At 35.2% G+C, this 19520-nt stretch overlaps 1 protein-coding gene across 4 annotated transcripts in view; it reads right to left on the bottom strand.

Moving 5' to 3' along the window:
• CLHC1 (clathrin heavy chain linker domain containing 1) overlaps window positions 1–18850 on the bottom strand; it is a 44243-nt gene extending 25393 nt beyond the window's left edge. For 2 of the 4 annotated variants that reach the window (XM_087436756.1, XM_087436759.1), the window contains exons 1-6: window positions 13552–13639; window positions 10654–10787; window positions 8828–9029; window positions 8601–8713; window positions 8142–8226; window positions 6625–6731 (exon numbers count right to left, since the gene is read on the bottom strand). In XM_087436756.1, coding sequence (XP_087292882.1) covers window positions 6625–6731; window positions 8142–8226; window positions 8601–8713; window positions 8828–9029; window positions 10654–10786 — 640 coding nt within the window. In that variant the 5' untranslated portion in view covers window position 10787; window positions 13552–13639. Of the gene's footprint in view, window positions 1–6624; window positions 6732–8141; window positions 8227–8600; window positions 8714–8827; window positions 9030–10653; window positions 10788–13551; window positions 15069–15477; window positions 16575–18012 lie in introns of those variants that run through there. The other 2 variants (XM_087436760.1, XM_087436758.1) reach the window with 2 other exon arrangements.
• Window positions 18851–19520: the final 670 nt, after the last annotated feature.

Raw genomic sequence — 19520 nt, 5'->3', positions numbered from 1 at the left:
CATTCAAAGAAGACTTAATACCTATCCTTCTCAAACTCCTCCAAAAAATTGAGGAGAGGGGGAAGCTCCCTAACTCATTCTACGAAGCTGACATTACCCTGATACCAAAACCAGACAAGGACAACACAAAAAAAAGAAAATTACAGGCCAATATCACTGATGAACATTGATGCAAAAATCCTCAACAAAATACTAGCAAATCGCATACAACAATACGTTAAAAAGATTATACACCATGATCAAGTGGGATTTATTCCAGGTATGCAGGGATGGTTTAACATTCGCAAATCAATCAACGTGATACACCACATTAATAAAATGAAAAATAAAAATCACATGATCATCTCAATAGATGCAGAGAAAGCATTTGACAAGATACAGCATCCATTTATGATAAAAACTCTGAATAAAATGGGTATAGAAGGAAAGTACCTCAACATAATAAAGGCCACATATGAGAAACCCACAGCTAATATCATCCTCAATGGTGAAAAACTGAAACATATCCCTCTAAGAACAGGAACCAGACAAGGATGCCCACTGTCACCACTCCTATTTAACATAGTACTGGAAGTCCTAGCCAGAGCAATCAGGCAAGAGAAAGAAATAAAAGGGATCCAAATTGGAAAGGAAGAAGTGAAACTGTCACTATTTGCAGATGACATGATTTTATATATAGAAAACCCTAAAGAATCCACCAGAAAACTTTTAGAAGTAATAAACGAATATGGTAAAGTTGCAGGATAGAAAATCAACATAGAAAAATCAGTTGCATTTCTATACACTAACAACGAAGTAGCAGAAAGAGAAATTAAGAATACCATCCCATTTACAATTGCAACAAAAAGAATAAAATACCTAGGAATAAACTTAACCAAAGAGGTGAAAGAGCTGTACACGGAAAACTATAAAACATTGCTGAAAGAAACTGAAGAAGACACAAAGAAATGGAAAGATATTGTGTGCTTTTGGATTGGAAAAATTAACATAGTTAAGATGTCCATACTTCCTAAAGCCATCTATAGATTCAATGCAATCCCTATCAAAGTTCCAACAACATTTTTCACAGAAATAGAACAAAGAATCCTAAAATTTATTTGGAACAACAAAAGACCCCGAATAGCTAAAGGAATCCTGAGAAAAAAGAACAAAGCTGGAGGTATCACACTCCCTGATTTCAAAATATACTACTCAAAGCTATAGTAACCAAAACAGCATGGTACTGGCACAAAAACAGACACACAGATCAATGGAATAGAATCGAAAGCCCAGAAATAAACCCACACATCTATGGACAGCTAATCTTTGACAAAGGAGCCAAGAACATACAATGGAGAAAAGAAAGTCTCTTCAACAAATGGTGTTGGGAAAACTGGATAGCCACAAGCAAAAAAATGAAAGTAGACCCTTACCTTACACCATACATAAAAATTAACTCCAAATGGATTAAAGACTTGAATGTAAGACCTGAAACTGTGAAACTTCCAGAAGAAAACATAGGCAGTACGCTCTTTGACATCGGTCTTAGCAACATATTTTCAAGCACCATGTCTGACTGGGCAAGAGAAAAAATAGAAAAAATAAACAAATGGGACTACATCAAACTAAAAAGCTTCTGCACAGCAAAGGAAATCATCAACAAAACGAAAAGACAACCTAACAATTGGGAGAAGATATTTGCAAACCATATATCTGACAAGGGCTTAATCTCCAAAATATATAAAGAACTCATGCATCTCAACAACAAAAAAACGAACAACCCAATTAAAAACTGGGCAAAAGACCTGAACAGACATTTCTCCAAAGAAGATATACAGATAGCCAACAGACACATGAAAAGATGTTCAAAATCATTAACTATCAGGGAAATGCAAATCAAAACTACAATGAGATATCACCTCACGCCCGTCAGAATGGCTGTAATTAACAAGACAGGAAACAACATGTGTTGGAGAGGATGTGGAGAGAAGGGAACTCTCATACACTGCTGGTGGGAGTGCAAACTGGCGCAGCCACTATGGAAAACAGTATGGAGATTCCTCAAAAAATCAAGGATAGAACTACCATATGATCCAGCTATTCCACTGCTGGCTATTTATCCAAAGAACTTGAAAACACCAATGCATAAAGATATATGCACCCCTGTGTTCATTGCAGCGTTATTCACAATAGCCAAGACTTGGAAGCAACCTAAGTGCCCATCAAGGGACGAATGGATAATGAAGATGTGGTATATATACACAATGGAATACTACTCGGCCATAAGAAATGATGAAATCCAGCCATTTGTGAGAACATGGATGGACATTGAGGGTATTATGCAAAGTGAAATAAGTCAGAGGGAGAAGGTCAGATACCATATGATTTCCTTCATTAAGTAGTAGATAATAATAACAATAAACACACACATAGAGACAGAGATTGGATTGGTGGTTACCAGAGGGGAAGGGGGGAGGGAAGAGGGCGAAAGGGATAATTCGGCACATGTGTGTGGTGATGGGTTGTAATTAGTATTTGGGTGGTGAACATGATGTAATCTATGCAGAAATAGAAGTATAATGATGTACACCTGAAATTTATACAATGTTATAAACTAATGTTACTGCAATAAACAAAAAATTAAAAAAAAAAAAAAACACCACCAAGAAAGTGAAAAGAGAATCTACAGACTGAAAGAAAATATTTGCACTTCATCTATCTGATAAGGAATTTTTATCCAGAATATAAAAAGAACTCTTGCAACTCAATAATAAAAACACAAAAAAATACAAGTTTAAAATAGGCAAAGAATGGACATTTCTCCAAAGAAGATATACAAATGGCCAATAGGCACATGAAAATATGCTCAACATTATTAGTCATTAGGTATGTGGAAACCAAAACCACAATTAGATACTACTTCACATGGATTAGAAAGGCTATAATTAAAAAGACAGACATTAACAAGTGTTGGTAAGGATATGGAGAAATTGGAACCCTATACGTTGCTGACGGGAACAGAAAATAGTGTAAACAGTTCAGCAGTTCCTCAAAGTATTAACATAGAATTACCATATAACCGAGCAGTTCCACTCCTAGGTATCCACCCAAAGGAAGTAAAAACATATGCCCACATAAAAACTTGTACACAAATGTTCATAGCTGCAATATTTATAATAGCCAAAAAGTGGAAACAACCCAATGACCACCAACTGATGAACAGATAAACAACATGCAGTATAGCCAGACAATGGAATATCATTTGACCATAAAAAGGAAAGAACGACCGATACATGCTACAGCATAGATGAATCTCAAAAACATTATGCTAAGTGAAAGAAGCCAGTCACAAAAGACCACGTGTTGTATGATCCTACTTGTATGAAATGTCCAGAATAAGCATATCTATATAGACAGGAAATAGATGAGTAGTTACCTAGGGTTTGAAAGGGGAACAGGAAGTAGAGAATGAGGAGTTAATGGGTACAAGGTTTATTTTTGGAATGATGAAAATGTTCTAAAATTAGATTATGGTAATGGTTATAAAACTCTGTAATTATAGTAAAATTATTAAATTTTGTGGAGTTTTCCCTAGGAAGGCGATACATTATATTAATAGGCTAAAGGACAAAAACCACAGGATCAACTCAATAAGTGTAGAAAAAGTATTTGACAAATCTAACATCCAATCCTGACAAAAATTCTCACCAACCCTAAATAGAACGGAATTTTGTCAACCTCATAAAGGGCATCTATGAAAAATCTACAGCTAACATCATACATGATGAAAAACTAAATGCTTTATCTCTAAGATCAAGAACAAAGCAAGGATATCAGCTCTCACTGCTTCTGTACAACACTGTAATGGAAGATCTAGCCAGTGCAATAAGGCAAGGAAAAAAATGGTACACATATTGGAAAGGGAGAACTCTTTATTAGCAGATGACATGATTACTGATGTAGAAAATTCTAAGAAATCCACGATAAATGTACTAGAACTAATCAATGAGTTTAAAGAGGTCACAGGACCAATATACAAAAGTCAATTGTATTTCTATATACTAGCAACAAACAATTTTAGAAATTGAAATAAAAATTATAATAGCATAAAAAATATAAAATATTTGGAGATAAATCTGACAAAAGAAGTATAAGACCTAAACATTGACCAAAAATCACTTAATTCTCTGTGCTCCTGTGTCCCTTATGAAACTATAACTGCTCTGTGGTAGAAACCTCTTTTGTTACCACATGCTTCAGGCTTTGACTTACTTTTGTATATGCCAATTTAAACCTTGGGCTTATAAAAATTACCAATTTAACACTCAAAATGCACAGTGTCAGCATTCATGATGTAAGACTACTTTTGCAGTATAACATGATCTGATAATCATTCAGTTATTAAATTGCCAATAATTATTGGATGGTTTCTTAACTTCAAGTCAATTAAATAAAAATTATAAAATTATACTCTGTGTTATCATCCAGTAGGATAGAATACTGGAAATTGTGCATGCAAAAATATTCATAGTCATGCAATCTCTATAAATACATAAGTTCATATGCACTATGTGTATGGCAACAGATTTTCTGTGTTCAGACAAAGTAAAAGAACATTTTTTTCAAATTGTTGAATTTAAACGGTTTTTTTGAAGAAATTTATAAAAAACAGGCTGTATATATCTGACATCAAAATTTTCCACTTAGAATGAAAATAATTAGAAAAATTAATCTGTATACTTGTAAGCTCCACTGAGTATATCTCTCCTTTATTTATACCTCTGCATTTCCTTCTGATCCTCTCATCTTTTAAAAATGCAGGTTAGTTTTAAAACAAGAGAACATTTTGTGATTCTAAGCAATGCTCAGTAAGTACTACCAGTCTAGTATTGGTAAATTTCTAGAAAATTAATAAAAGTTGGCTGTTTTCCAATTTCACTGGTAATTCTACCTATTTAAGCCTTAATTACAAGCTTTGATTTTTATTGAAACTTGCAATCCATACTTCGAGCAGACCAAGTCAAAGGGAGAAGAGAAAGAAACTCAGGAATATACTAATATCACTTTTAACTTACACTGATTTCAGGGCACATCCAAAAAAAGAGTTCCTGGGTATTTGAAAGATGTCTGAAAATTTTTGAGTAAAATATTAAATTTTTTCAATGTCAAAAAAAAAAAAGAAGACCTGAACACTGAAAACTACAAAACATTGCTGAAAGAAATTTTAAAAGACCTAAATAAATGAAGAGATATACCATGTTTACGGGTTCATTGGATCAGAAGATTCAATATTGTTCAGTGTCTATTCTCCCCAAATTGATCTATAGATTCAATGCAATCCCTTGCAGGCGTTGTTGTAGAAATTTACAAGCTGATCCTAAAAATTTTAACAGAAATATGAAAGACCTAGAATAGCCCATTTAAATTTGATAAAGAAGAACAATGTTTGAAGACTACCTGATTTCAAGACATTATAAAGCTACAGTAATAGAGATGGTGTACTACTGGCATCAAGATAAACAAATAGATCAATAAAACAGAATATACCTACAAATATATGGACAACTGATTTTCAACAAAGGTATAAAGGCAATTCAGTGGAGAAAGTCTTTCTAATGAGTTATCCTGGAACAATTGGATATCTATAGGCAAAAAAAATAAACTTTACCTCACACCTTTCACCATATATAAAAATTAACTCAAACTGGATCATAAACCTAAATGTAAACCTAAAACTATAAAATCCTTAGGAAAAAAAAAATAGGAGAAAAATCTCTGCAGATTAGGCACAGATTTCTTAGGTATGCCATTAAAATCAAGATCCATAAAAGAAAAAAATTCATAAACTGGATTTCAACAAAATTTAAAACTTCTACTCTTGGAAAGATACTGTTAAGAGAATGAAATGGCAAGCCACAGACTGGGAGAAAACAGTTGCAAATCAGATGTCTGATAAAGGACTTGTACTCATACAATGGAATACTACTCAGCAATAAAAAAGAATGAACTATTGATAGATGTAACACATGGATGAATTTCAAAATAATTATGCTAAGAGCAAGAATTTAATCAAAAAAGAATACTTACTATATGATTCCATTTATATAAAATTCTAGAAAATGCAAACTAATCTATGGTGACTGAAAGCAGACTTGTGGTTGCCTAGGGAATGTGGGGAAGCTGTGGGAGGGAGAGAAGTAGAAGGGGTGGGGAGTAGTGGGACAGAGGGACCACTGAGGGGAATGAGGAAACTTTTGGGTGATACATATGTTGAAACTTATCAAATTGTGTACTTTAAATATGCACAGTTTGTTGTACGTATATCAACTTACCACAACAAAGCTGTTTTTAAAAGGAAGTAGAGCAAATTTGACAAAATATTAACATTTATTAAATGTTAGACAGTGAGTACATGGCTGTTATGTGTTTCTCCATACTTTTCTGTATATTTGAAATATTTCATAACTTAATTTAGAAACCTAATCAAATTCCTTAATGTTACAGCTAAGGAAACTAAGTAAATGGTAGAGATAAGGCTGGAGCCTAGATCTTTAGTCTCCTAGTTCAATACTCTTTCCATTCTATCAGGGGAAAAAAAAGTATAATTTGCATATATATATATAAGGTTCAGAGAAAAATGCTTACCCTTAAATTTATTCATTGTCCCAATGTTTTGAAGAATTCTTCTAGGACTGTTCGCAGCTAAACAAGCTGCCTTTTCATATTCACCAAGTGAGATTAATTCATTGAACCTACAGTCATTGCATTGCATGATACATTAAAATAGTATACAAAAAAAGGAAAGAAAACTGATTAGAAATGTCTAATACAGACTAAACATAGTGGCATAGTAATACAGAAAAGCAATCCTAATAAACTAGAACTAGATTTATTCACTCTGTAAGATGTTATTTCACTTCTTTCCCTAATATTCTGTCATTTTTTGTAGCCTCAGAATAATACTCTCACCTGCCAGCTGACTTTGAACCTGATCCTGTGCTTTATTCCTATAGTACTTATAGCAAGCCATAAAAAATGGAAAGAAAGAACTTGAAGTGAATTTACATTGAGCCTAGATTCTTTTCTCTCATACCATCTCCAGATGAAAGGGGGTATCAGGGAAAGAAGGGCAATATGCTTAGAGGCTCAACCTAGGGGAAATATTAATTGAACACAAAGGCTGCCCAGTTGGAGATCAAGAGGTATCCTTGGTATTCAGAAGCCTATGTTGCTCTGCCAGGAATAAGATTCCCAATGAAATATGAAACTAACACAAGAAGAAAAGATAGTTCAGATAACTTAAGCCTTTACTCCTCTTCCCAGGGCAAAATGTCCTCAAATCAGCCCTTACCTCATAATTAATAAAACAATGGCAAACAGGATTTACACAGTGTTGCAAATGAATGTGGAACCCCAGAGGAGAAAAACACCAAAGTAGCATTAAACAAAATACATAAAACTTACAACCTCAACAAGGGTCTTTTTCTCTCATATCTAAAGCTGGTAGACTTAGAGAAGCATACAGTATAAGGAAGTAACACAGGCTTTGGTGGCCCCCAAAATGATCTTTACCCCTTCTTTGTACCATATCAACAAGCAAATCAACAGTCGAAAACTGTTTAACATATAAGACTAGAAATATTACATATGTTCATTACATATTGGCCTCATAGCCTATGAATTAATTTCTTAAGGGATAAAGTCTTAGATCTCTTTAAGCCTCTATTATGCACTATATATAATAACTTAATTAGTATTAGGGAAAAATATGCCTTCTTAATATGTCACAGGACGGAACTAATGAGGAAAAAAAGAATGAATTGGCTAAGATAATCTGACTCAAGAAGACATTCTCAAAAATATTTTGTAATATCAGGTTGATGGTTAGGGAATACAAGAAAAATACAAATAAAAACTTAAATCAATATTACAATCCACCTATATCCTCTGAAAAATCTCCTAGACTACCAATCTGGTATTTTTTCCACAAAGAATCTATTAAAAAAATTCTAGTTTATTTTCTAATTTGTCTACTAGGGTAGAATTTTAAAGATACAAAAGCTGGAGACTAGCTGATCAAGATGCTAAATAAATGCTAAACAAATATTAAATAAATGCTATAATATTTTAACAATAAAAATCAAAGCTTTTAAAATATTTGCCTTTCAATGTAGTAAAGCAAAATTTCAGCGTCTTTTGCCTTGCCTGGATCATCTTCAAACAGCTCCTCAACAATGCCTCGATCACCTGTAAATATTGAAAGCACCACGGGATGATATTTAAGGTTATCAATAGAAAATAATAAACATACATATGTTTAATACCAACAACTTAACACCATGGTTTCTAACAGCACCCACCTCCTCCTACACTGAGTGGCCTCCCTGTCCCATTCTTCCTTATTTTCAGGTATTCTCTCTTTGGCTCGCCAAGTATACTCTTTACCAATTATCTGTTAGCTATTGAAGCAAAAAGCCCAGAAGGTAACAGAGACCTAATAGAAGTAAGCACATTTTTACTTTCTTTAAGCTCAGCCCAGGAAAATCTCCACTCTAGCTTTCTGGAAAAAAATTATAATGTTTTCTATTATTTGTGTAAATTAAGAAATATAGATAAACTACCATGTAAATCTTTACTTTTCTGAATTTGCTCCTCGAAGTCTTGAAAGGAGCTGCTCTTATCAGATTTTACCAGTGAAGTAAGTGCATACAAAATAGTCTGCAGTCTTTGATGACTATAAAGATAAAAAACATCAACAATTCACTGAACCTAAATTCAAACAGTGGAATACTAGAATAAACACAAACAAAAGCTGCAAACTTTAAAAATATAAAATCAACTTTCATACCGAAACTGTAATTCTTTGTTCAGATTTTCAGCTAAATCTCGCCGTTTTAATATCACAGTCATTTCTTCATCTAAATCCACCTTCCTCTGAGCTGGTACATATTTTTTCAACATAACTTGTTTAATTTCTGCATATTTAGCTTCAAGATGTTTCAGATATTTAGTGAGAGCATCTAAATTGACGGATTCTTGGAGAGTCATGCCTATGTGGAAAAGGGATCAAATCAAACAAGCCAAGCCATGTGTGGGACTCTTGTGCTCAAACAGCAACTCCTAGCAAAATAGGTCAGAAAGTTCACTATGTTAGGAAGTAAGAAATAAATGGTAGCACGAACTTGTAGCTTACTAAACATAAACAGAATTAGCATACAATCTTAAATGGCTGGCAGTTTTAAACATACCATCGATGAAGACTGATTGTCCAAACCTTAGCATCTTAAGAAAAACAATTTTAATGACCTCATCACCACACCTTGCAAACCCCTAAATATCAGTTATACTATAACACCAAGAGCTTGTTGCCTAACAATTCAGGATTTCTGTCAAATGGTTTCTAACTAAATCTTCCATTAACCTACCATGGCTAACCCCAGGGTAATCTGTTTATTCTCTCCAATGCAAAGTTTATAAATGCCTGCCAAATCTTCAGCCCTCTCTCCCTCTCACTGTCTTCTCTATTTATTATTCATAACACCACACACACACTTCAAAGGACTTCCCTTCTCATTCAGGCCAATTGTTGCCTTTAAAGGCATACCTCAAAATTCTCTTTCAGAAACCACCCTGGATTAATCCTAGTTGCTTTTAATCATTCTCTTAACCATGAATCCTCTCAGCATTTAGTCAACTTGTCAGTTATTCTGTACTTATTCATATGTATCCTATTTGTAGTTTGCTAGTCATAATTTTATATCTGAAAGTGAATCTAGTCCCTGCTTCCACCAAACACAGGACGACCATTCAACCTCAGTTGAAATCCCCCAGTATGGAGTAGCTCATTATCTTAAGACATAGCTTCTTCCACTGAAACAAAATCTGACTTCCTACAATTTCCACCTATTGATTCTGCCTCTGGATAAACACTAATTGAAATCCTCAAAAGTTTTGAATACAGTTATCTATTCTCAAAGTCTTTATTTTCCCCAGGATGAATATTTACAAAAGGCACATTTCTGCAAATTAGCAATTCCTCCATCCATTCATTCATCATACAAACCTCTCAAGATCCTGGATGCCTTCCAGCATATACTCCAATTTCTTAAAATGTGGCTTAGCTGAAGATGAGGAACCAGTGAATGCTGACATCAATATAAATCAACAATATTCACCAGAACTTAATACTCTATGTACAGTTTTTTCATATATTACATACACCATGGGTTCCCAAACTTTAGAGTGCCTCAGAATAACCTGGAGAACTTGTTAAAACCTTGACTGTTGGGCATCCTCACCAACCCTACCCAACTCCCATCCCTGGAGTTTCTGACACAGTAAGTCTGCAGCGAGGCCAAAGAATTTGCACTTCTAACAGGCTCCTAGGTAATGCTGATGTTGATGCAGGAACCACACTTTAAGAGCCGCTGCATTATACTTTATATAATCTAGCCAGACTGGAACTCTTTTCATCTTTTAGGATTAAGTTTTCTCCTTCCCTTGTACCTACCTAGAGTCCTGGCTAAAGTTGTTTGTAAAGTATAGCTAAAGTCCCGGTATACTTGTGTGTATAGTCCACACTATATAGACATAGCAGCACATATACATTAATTTGTGTAATAGGTAATAAATGGAAACAGAATTTCTCTTAAATATTTAAACAAAATACAGTACCTGGAATAGGTTTTGAAGGATCTTTGGAGAAAGTACAATATTTTACTTCGTTCGTGTCATACTCTGCCCTAAGTTGTTTCATTCTGTCTATTTGCAATTGAATCTTTGAGGAATTATTTTCAATAACCCTCATTCTGAAAGACAGAAAGGCTTCCTTATATTTCTTTCAACTAATTTAATTATTTAATCATAAGATTTAAAGTAAAACAGGTTAAATCATTACTTTATTTTGGCTAATTATAATTTTGAACTATTATGGACTTAGGTGGAAGTTTACAAAACAATGCCCAGAAAAAGTTAACTAATCTCACAGTGAGGAACGATTTTCTTTCAGAGCATCAATAAAATCTTATAGTGACTATGACTCATAACTTCATTGGAAATTTATAAGTGTTAAACATAAAAATCTGGACACAAAGTACTATGTCTAGTCCCTTTGCAATTTAAAAATTATTTTTGTAAGTAAATGTATTGGTTTCCTGTGGCTGCTATAACAAATTACCACAAACTTCGTGGCTTAACACAACTGAAATTTATTCTCTCACAGTTCCAGAGGCCAGAAGTCAAAATCAGCATCACTGGGCCAAAAGCAAAGTGTTGTCAGGGCTGTGCTTCCTGTAGAAGCTCTAGGAAAGAAGTCGTTCCTTGCCTCTTCCAGCTTCTGGGGGCTGCTGGCCTTTTGTGGCTGCATCACTTCTCTCTCTCCCTCCACGGTCACACTGCCTTCTCCCCTTCGTCTTGTGTCAACAGCTCCCTCTGCCTCTCTGAGAAGGACAGCTGTGATTGTACTTAGGGCCCACTTAAATAATCCAGGATAATCCCCCTATCTCAAGATGCTTACTGTAATCACATCTGCAGAGACCCTTTTTCCAAATAAAGTAACATTTCGAGGTTCAAGATGAGAACCTGATATCTTTGGAGGCCCATTATTCAGCCTACTTTAGTAATTTTGATCCTAGACCTAGAAAAATGACAGCACTTCTCTGGGATAAAAAAAGAGTTCATCCAGAAATGGGGATCTTAAAGACCAAGAAGTAGACACAAACTTCTTTTAAGCATTATTTGAGGTTTACCTCCTAGTTTATCATTGATATTTCTTGGCCCAGGGAGGAATTAACAAATTAAAATAAACTAGATACATAAATGTCACGAGTTCTTTGGCAAATTAAAACAAGTTTGTCAGTAGATAACTGCTGCCTGTGTCTGAGTATTATATAAAGTTCTTTATAAGAGAAGCTCAGAGAAAGAGCCTGCAGTATTTATGAAAGAGGGACTGTGGAAATAAAATATCCTTTGGCTTTCACCCAAATAAACTTATGCCTGTGGAAGAAAGGCATGTTAAAAGCAAACTTTCAAAAGAATTGAAAGCAGGGACTCATACAGATACTTGTACATGAACGTTTATAGTGGCATTATTCACAATAGCCAAAAGGAGAAACAACCCAAGCAATCCAACAATAGATAAGTAGATAAACAAAATATGGTATACACATACAATGAAATATTATTCTGCCATAAGAAGGAATGAGGTTCCAATACGTGCTACAACATGGATGAGAAGGTATCTAATTGTTGCTCCTTTCCATAGCTACTTTCATGATCTCTTCATCTTTGACAATTTTACTACAATAAATCTAGTTGAGTACTTCTTATTATTTACAATGCTTGGGATTCTCTGGGCTTCTTGAATCTGTGAATTGGCATCTTTCACCAGTTCTGGAAAAGTCTCAGCCATTATCTCCTCAAATATTGTCTGTCCCATATTCTCTTCTCTTTTAGAGTTGTGATTAAACATAATGACTTTCTCACTCTATCCTCCTTGTCTTTTTCTTTCATAATAGCTTATTGAGATATAGTTCATACACCTTAAAATTCACCCTTGTAAAGTGTACAATTCATTGATTTCAGTATATTCACAGAGTTGTGCAACCAGTACACTTCTAGTTCCTGAACATTTCATCACCCCAAAAATAAGCCCCGTACATGTTAGCAGTCTGCTGAGCAGAAGGCAATTTTCCATGTAGTCCCCACATGGGGCAGTTTACCTCTGGTTCACTCTACAAGGGTGTAGCCCTTTATTGTCCCAGCTTTATATGGGGAGGATTTCCCAGTAGACTACACCCTTTGGGCAGTTCCTGGGCTCTGTCTTTTGTTCCCCTGTGTCACAGTAAAAACTGAAGCTTTTTGTCATTAGTTTTAATAACTGCTCTCAGGGCAAAGAAGTTTTGGTGCTCCTCTTATCTTTTGTCTTCTGTTACAATTTTGCCCTGATAATCTCCTACTATCTTGTCAGCTTCCTGCTGCTTTTGGAAAGTTTTTTTTTTTTTTTAATATTTTATGTAGCATTTTTCCCCAACAGGAAGATCTAGCCAGCCATATTACCAGAAAGGGAGGTCAAACTTTAAATAATTTTCCAAGTTGATTTGAAATTATCTATAAAAATAATTTACCCATCGTTTATCAAATGGAACACTGAAAATATGAGACTACTCAACAAAAGTGAGCATTTAATCCTCTCTCAGTAGGTTACTTACCTTTGTGCATCACAGGATTAAGTGCTCCAATTCAGATAGCAATCATGAAATTGTACTACCAAATCTTCCATGCAAGAAATTACCTGAAGCAATTAACTGCATCCCCCATTTTATAATACTACAAAGTACCTCCAATTGTCCTAAGAGATATTATAAAATTCTCAAGCAGAATTAATATTTTTTACTTGAAATAAGTAAAAAATACAGTAATTTCAAGTTGGTAGGAAGGGTAACATAAAAACATGGCTTTAAAATAAAATTGAAATTCAAAATGACTGAGAACCACTGGTTATAGTTACATCTGGCTAGTCAATATAACAAAGTAACAATTATCACTTTTTGGGCTATTTACTAATATACTTACTTTGCTTCTAGTTGAATTGTTCTTTTCCTGTGATATACCAATGCTGTGGGCTCTGCTGCCAAAACTTTAAGTTTTCCATGAAGATAAAATGCAGTTCTTTGGCTTTTCTTTATTGTTTCAATAAAGGCATCATATTCTTTTTTGATTGAAGTAAGAATGGATTTGTATGCAGTGACATACTCTATCACCTGAAATATGATTTTTCTGCCTATGGTACTGAATTTTTTTCTAGAAGACTATGGATCAAAAGCCTTGCAAATAGCATTATAGATTATCTTTTAAATGCAACATGATGAGCAATTAGAAGTCTAAAATTTTACAAATTTGAGCTTAGCAAGCTCAAATATGACTGAGTATTAAAGACAATATTTACTGAATATGTGCTCTTTGTGAATCGTTAGAATACTGTGAGCTTAAATATGAGGCAAAAAAAAGAACATATTTTTGCTCTACTTAGTATGAACACACACATTATATGATGTCAGTTAAAACCAATACCAGGTCTAATTATCCCAATTCTGGATCCTTTAAATATAATTACCTATCGTCCCTTACTACCTCCAAGCCTAGTCTCTGACTTCATTCAGACCTTAAAATCCTGGACTCCCTTCACCTCCCTGTTTGTCTAACCTACCAGCTCCTACTGGCTGATCAATACTCTCAATTCCTAAATTGCATTTCTATTCCCAAGCTGTCAAGTGCAACTGTAGAAAACCCCTCATCACTATACATTCATGGTTTCCAATGGTATTTAGGTACAGAATATCTCTGGAAGGATAATGGAAGAAAACAGAAACAGCAGATGCCTGTAGAGAGGGAAAGGGGAAGTAGGGTCTGAGGTGAGAAAGACCTGACTTTTCATTGTATATTCTTCTTTATTAGTTCTTTTTCTTTCTTTTTTTTCTTTTTGTTAATCTTGTATATGCATTACCCATGCAAAAATAAATAATTAAGGGGCATTTTAAATAAGCTAAAAAACAAAAAAGTTATAATGTATGGTTTCCAAATTCTGCTCATGAGAATTTCAGAAAGGATTGATGTACATAGGGAATAGATGTGATCAATCCATAATTTTCTCTGAAGCTACAATTATGCTTTCTACCCCTACTACATCTCTAGTCTCTGGCATCCCCCACTGGTTTTCCGTTAGCTAGACAATATCTAGAAAAGATTACCCAGGCAGACATCTGGTCTATCAAGAAATGGTATAAGGAGATTATTGATCAATGGCAAGTACCAGGAGAAGATATTTGCGTGGGAAATGCTGGTTGTCTTTTTGACATGACCATTTACCTAAATCTACCTATTTACCCAAATCAGGACTGCCACCCAGAAACGTTTAATAAAACAGAAACCATTAATCTATGGTCTTCCAAATTAAACACTCTGTTGTTCCTGGCCATCTTCTCCTCCACGTGCCTCTGTGATGTGCTACAGCACCCAAGACAACTCAGATACACTAATGGATAGAAAACAGACTTGAAAGTGACACCATGATCAGCTTGCATCTCTGTTTTCTAGAAGAAATAGATTTCAGAAGAACACTCATGAGAACCTTTAAGAATGCAGGGAAAATGCATTAAAGTAAAGGAGGCGAACTGGCTTGCCACAGATAAAATACACTTTTGCTTGGCTGACAAAATATTTTTAAATTTAGGAAATTTCACCCAAAAACCATATTTCCCACTTCTCTTGAAAACCTTGAAAAATCTACCAACGTGGAACCCCCATTCCTTAATGTCAATAATCAGCTGGAGCTTTAGATTGGATTGCTTCTTCATTTTACCATGATTCCTTATTGTCTTATATTCTCAGCCAGCCCACTTAACTCTCTTATACGACCTTCCTGGCCTCTGTAGGCATTCAAGTTTGAGACTCCTATATTAAGCCTTCCATTAAACCCAAGAAAACCAGAGCTATACTTACCAGGTACATGTATCTGAGGGAGAAGAGGAATAGATCCATTCCACCTCAGCTCCTATATATGGACCTAGATCATTTGTACAACATGCTACCAGGAACACAACAGGCCAGCCACTTTCCAGGGTCCAGTTGCCTCCATAATTTACCCATTCCTACGGAAGCTTACTCTTCCTAGCTTTGGTCTTCTTTGCTTACTAAGTCCTTGGCTCTCTCTACAACCTACTCTCAACTCTTGGTATACGAGTCTCAGGTCCTCCTTGCTTGGATTCAGGCATGGTTCTCCAGGTCAAATCCTCTATTTTTTATTTTAAATAGAATTTGGTATTTGTTCTCTGGTTCCAAGTACTCAGAGATGCAAGTTGATACTTTCATCTTCTCCCCAACTAGATCCTTCCAAGAAGGAAGGAAGATTAGAGAAGGGAGTCATTAATAGTTTAATAACAGTCAAGTGTGCTGGAATAACATAAAAATGAAAAGGCAGATTATCTTATTGAGAAGCTAGAATAAAAGTTTCTCTAAGTACCAAATCATTTCTATTTCAGATCCCCCTCAGTCCTGAAGAATAGGATTCTTTACAATGTACAAATGTACAATTTATAATTGTACAATGTACAAATAGTCCAAATGGAACTCTTGGGGGGTAGGGGGAAAAGGACCATGGATATATAGATACTATTTTTATTCAACCTCATGTCTTTTCTCTAAGATTTAGATTTACCAGCACCACTTTCAAAATGACTTCACTATATATTAATTTAAAGCAGACAGCTCTTCATGTAAGAAAACTTCTGACAAGTATTAGCATTTCAGCATGCAAAGATTAGCATGTCACAGTTATGATAACTTCGCTGATTTCATACAAGTAGACTCAGCATGATTCTTGATATTTATGAAGCCTATTCAAAACATTACCTCTAAACATTCATCTAATACATTCCTTAATGACTAAAACACCAAAAGCGATATCACTGATCATAACAACATATAAAATGAAGCTAACCTGCCAATGTGTGAATTCTAAAAGACAGATTTCCCGGATGACTTAAAAGGAAGAAAAGACTCTGTTTCTCCATTTTATACTCTTTCAGATATGCATCAATTTTCTTTTTTTTTTTAAGATTTTTTTTTTTTTTTTTTCGCTTTTTTATTTTTTCCCCCCAAAGCCCCAGTAGATAGTTGTATGTCATAGCTGCACATCCTTCTAGTTGCTGTATGTGGGACTCGGCCTCAGGATGGACGGAGAAGTGGTGCCTCGATGCGCACCCGGGATCCGAACCCGGGCCACCAGCATTGCAGCGCGCGCACTTAACCACCAAGCCACAGGGCCGGCCCTGCATCAATTTTCTTAATTCCACTGGTAGGTATATATCACTACTTTGTGCTCACTTTTCATTAGAGTGAGGCACTGTGTTTTTATTTGGAGGAGAAATAAGACTCACAGTGTGTATGTTTAAAAATTAAACAAAAGATTGAGTTCTTATTTTGCCTGTGGCTGTTTTACTCAGAGAGCAAGAGTTTTTTTTTTTTTTAAAGATTTTATTTATTTATTTTTTTCCCCTCAAAGCCCCAGCAGATAATTGTATGTCATAGCTGCACATCCTTCTAGTTGCTGTTATGTGGGACGCGGCCTCAGCACGGCTGGAGAAGCGGTGCGTCGGTGCGCGCCCGGGATCCGAACCTGGGCCGCCAGCAGCAGAGCGCGCGCGCACTTAACCGCTAAGCCATGGGGCCGGCCCAGAGACCAATAGTTTACAGAAGTCTTAAGTTAAGACTTAATTATGAAGTCTTAACTTAATTATTTCTTCTAGGTAAGGAGGAAAAGATGCTGATTTCACTTATTTTACTGTCAGGGCATCTTCCAAGAGGGGTAAAAAAAGCGAGGTAAAAAAATTAGCATCGGTGGGCAAACTGCAATTGTTCATAAGGAAAAACAGGTATTTCTAAAACCTTGAAAAGCAAAATCAAATGTTATAGAAAGCCACAACATTTTCTAATCTGATCTCCATACTTCCAATGTTCACTCCAGTCAAACCCTTCGTTTAAGGTGCCCATCTAGACCTTTAATCTACAAGGGGTTTCAATTTACTATGCTAGATCAAATCTAAACCAAGACTTTAATAATACCACAAACAAACCCAAAACAACAAGCAACTACTGGTTTCCTGCTTGCAGCCCAATTCCTAACAAATCAGGTAATACTTTCAGATGGAAAGTCAAAATGATGTTAGATGGCACAGCTGGTTGTTGCTTAAAAACTGATAGCCTGCACTTAAGCTAAAACAATTGGAACACTCATTAACTGTCTACTAATATAAATCTGGCCTTGCACTTTCCCCATTCATCACTTTCCGATAAATGGATGAACTTCTCAAAACTGACGAACGGAATGCAGTCAAACAAGCAGTGGTGTCACCAGGGCAGGAACAGTAGTTGTCAAGACAGACCTTTCTACCACATGAAAACCCTTAAGAGCGTTATGTCTGAAGAGAATTAATGACACCCTTATTGATACTATATTGATTAAGAGCATTATGATACCTTATCAAAAACGTTTCGGTATATGATGTAATATTCATCAGCAGGTCCTTCCTCATTACAGCCCACTCTTTCAATTTCTGTAATTATGTATCTTTGCATACTTTCCAAAAATTCCTTGTCACTTCTACTAATGATAGGAGGGAGCACTGCATGTTTATTTATTTCTTGGACCGACATATGTCACAAACTGCACACTTGTTCACCAGAGAAAAGTTAAGTCTTGACTTGCTTTTGCAACAAAGCCAAAACTTTGATAAACCTGAAAGAAAAAAAGACCATCAATTAATCTAAAGCTTAAAATAAATGAAGTCAAATATTGATCTAGAAAAATGTATCTTTGTTTCAGAAAAAAAAATGTCCCATGGATCACTGAGAAAAATATTTCAACCTATGAATTAAAAGATCTAATCTATTCTACAGTCATGTGCTATATCTCTGGGATAGAAATACCAAACAGCAGTCAACAGAGGGCTCTTTTCTTACTAACCAAGCATATGTATCATATGTATCATATGCTTCGATAGTTTCTTATGTTTAACTCAACACTTTCTAACAGAAGGTTTGGCATTTTATTTGTTTCATGTGGAAAAACTAATTTGGAAGCCTCCTGATGACACAAACAAGGTCAAATACTTCTCTACCCACATGCCTACCTGGCCCAGTCACAGTCATCCAGCACACAACAGCTAAAAATAATTCATGAATTTATTTTTATGATAAACTTTATTATACTTCTTATCTTTAATATGACTGTACTAGGGCCGGCCCTGAGGCTTGGTGGTTAAGTGCGCGCGCTGCGATGCTGGTGGCCCGGGTTCGGATCCCGGGTGCGCATCGAGGCACCGCTTCTCCGTTCATCCTGAGGCCGAGTCCCACATACAGCAACTAGAAGGATGTGCAGCTACGACATACAACTATCCACTGGGGCTTTGGGGGGAAAAAAAATAAAATAAATAAAATCTTTAAAAAAAAAAAATATGACTGTACTAACCAAAAAGAAGCCAGGACCTCTGTAAAATCCATCCATCAATGATGTCAAAGATAACAAACAGTACCTTTCTGAGTATAGTTTTCAAGCAGCTACATTCCACTGCTCTTTTAGTAAAGAATCATTATCTAACTCGAGATGGATAAAGAAGTTAGTTCCCGAGATTATTCACATTAACATCAAACAGAACCCATGGCTTGCTTAAAAACATCTGGCAAGACAAAACATTTTAACTTCCCCTCGCTCCCATTACAGAAATATATAATCATGGTATAAAATCTAGAAAATATAAATCAAAGAAAATTAATGAAAAACCAAAAATCATCCAGAATCCCACCACCCAAAGAAAATGACTATTTAATATTTTGGTGTATTTCCTTCCAAAATTAGGATCACACTCTATATTCAGTTTTGTATCCTAATTTTTTTCACTTGATATTAAAAACACTTTTCCATGTTGTTAAATAGTTTTCAAACACATGACTTCTAATGATTGCCTAGTATTTCATGATATGATACA

Source organism: Ceratotherium simum, chromosome 11 (genome assembly GCF_057802395.1).
Source record: "Ceratotherium simum simum isolate JZ-2026a chromosome 11, ASM5780239v1, whole genome shotgun sequence".
Lineage (NCBI taxonomy): Eukaryota > Metazoa > Chordata > Mammalia > Perissodactyla > Rhinocerotidae > Ceratotherium > Ceratotherium simum.
This window is presented reverse-complemented; position numbering and strand designations above follow the sequence as displayed.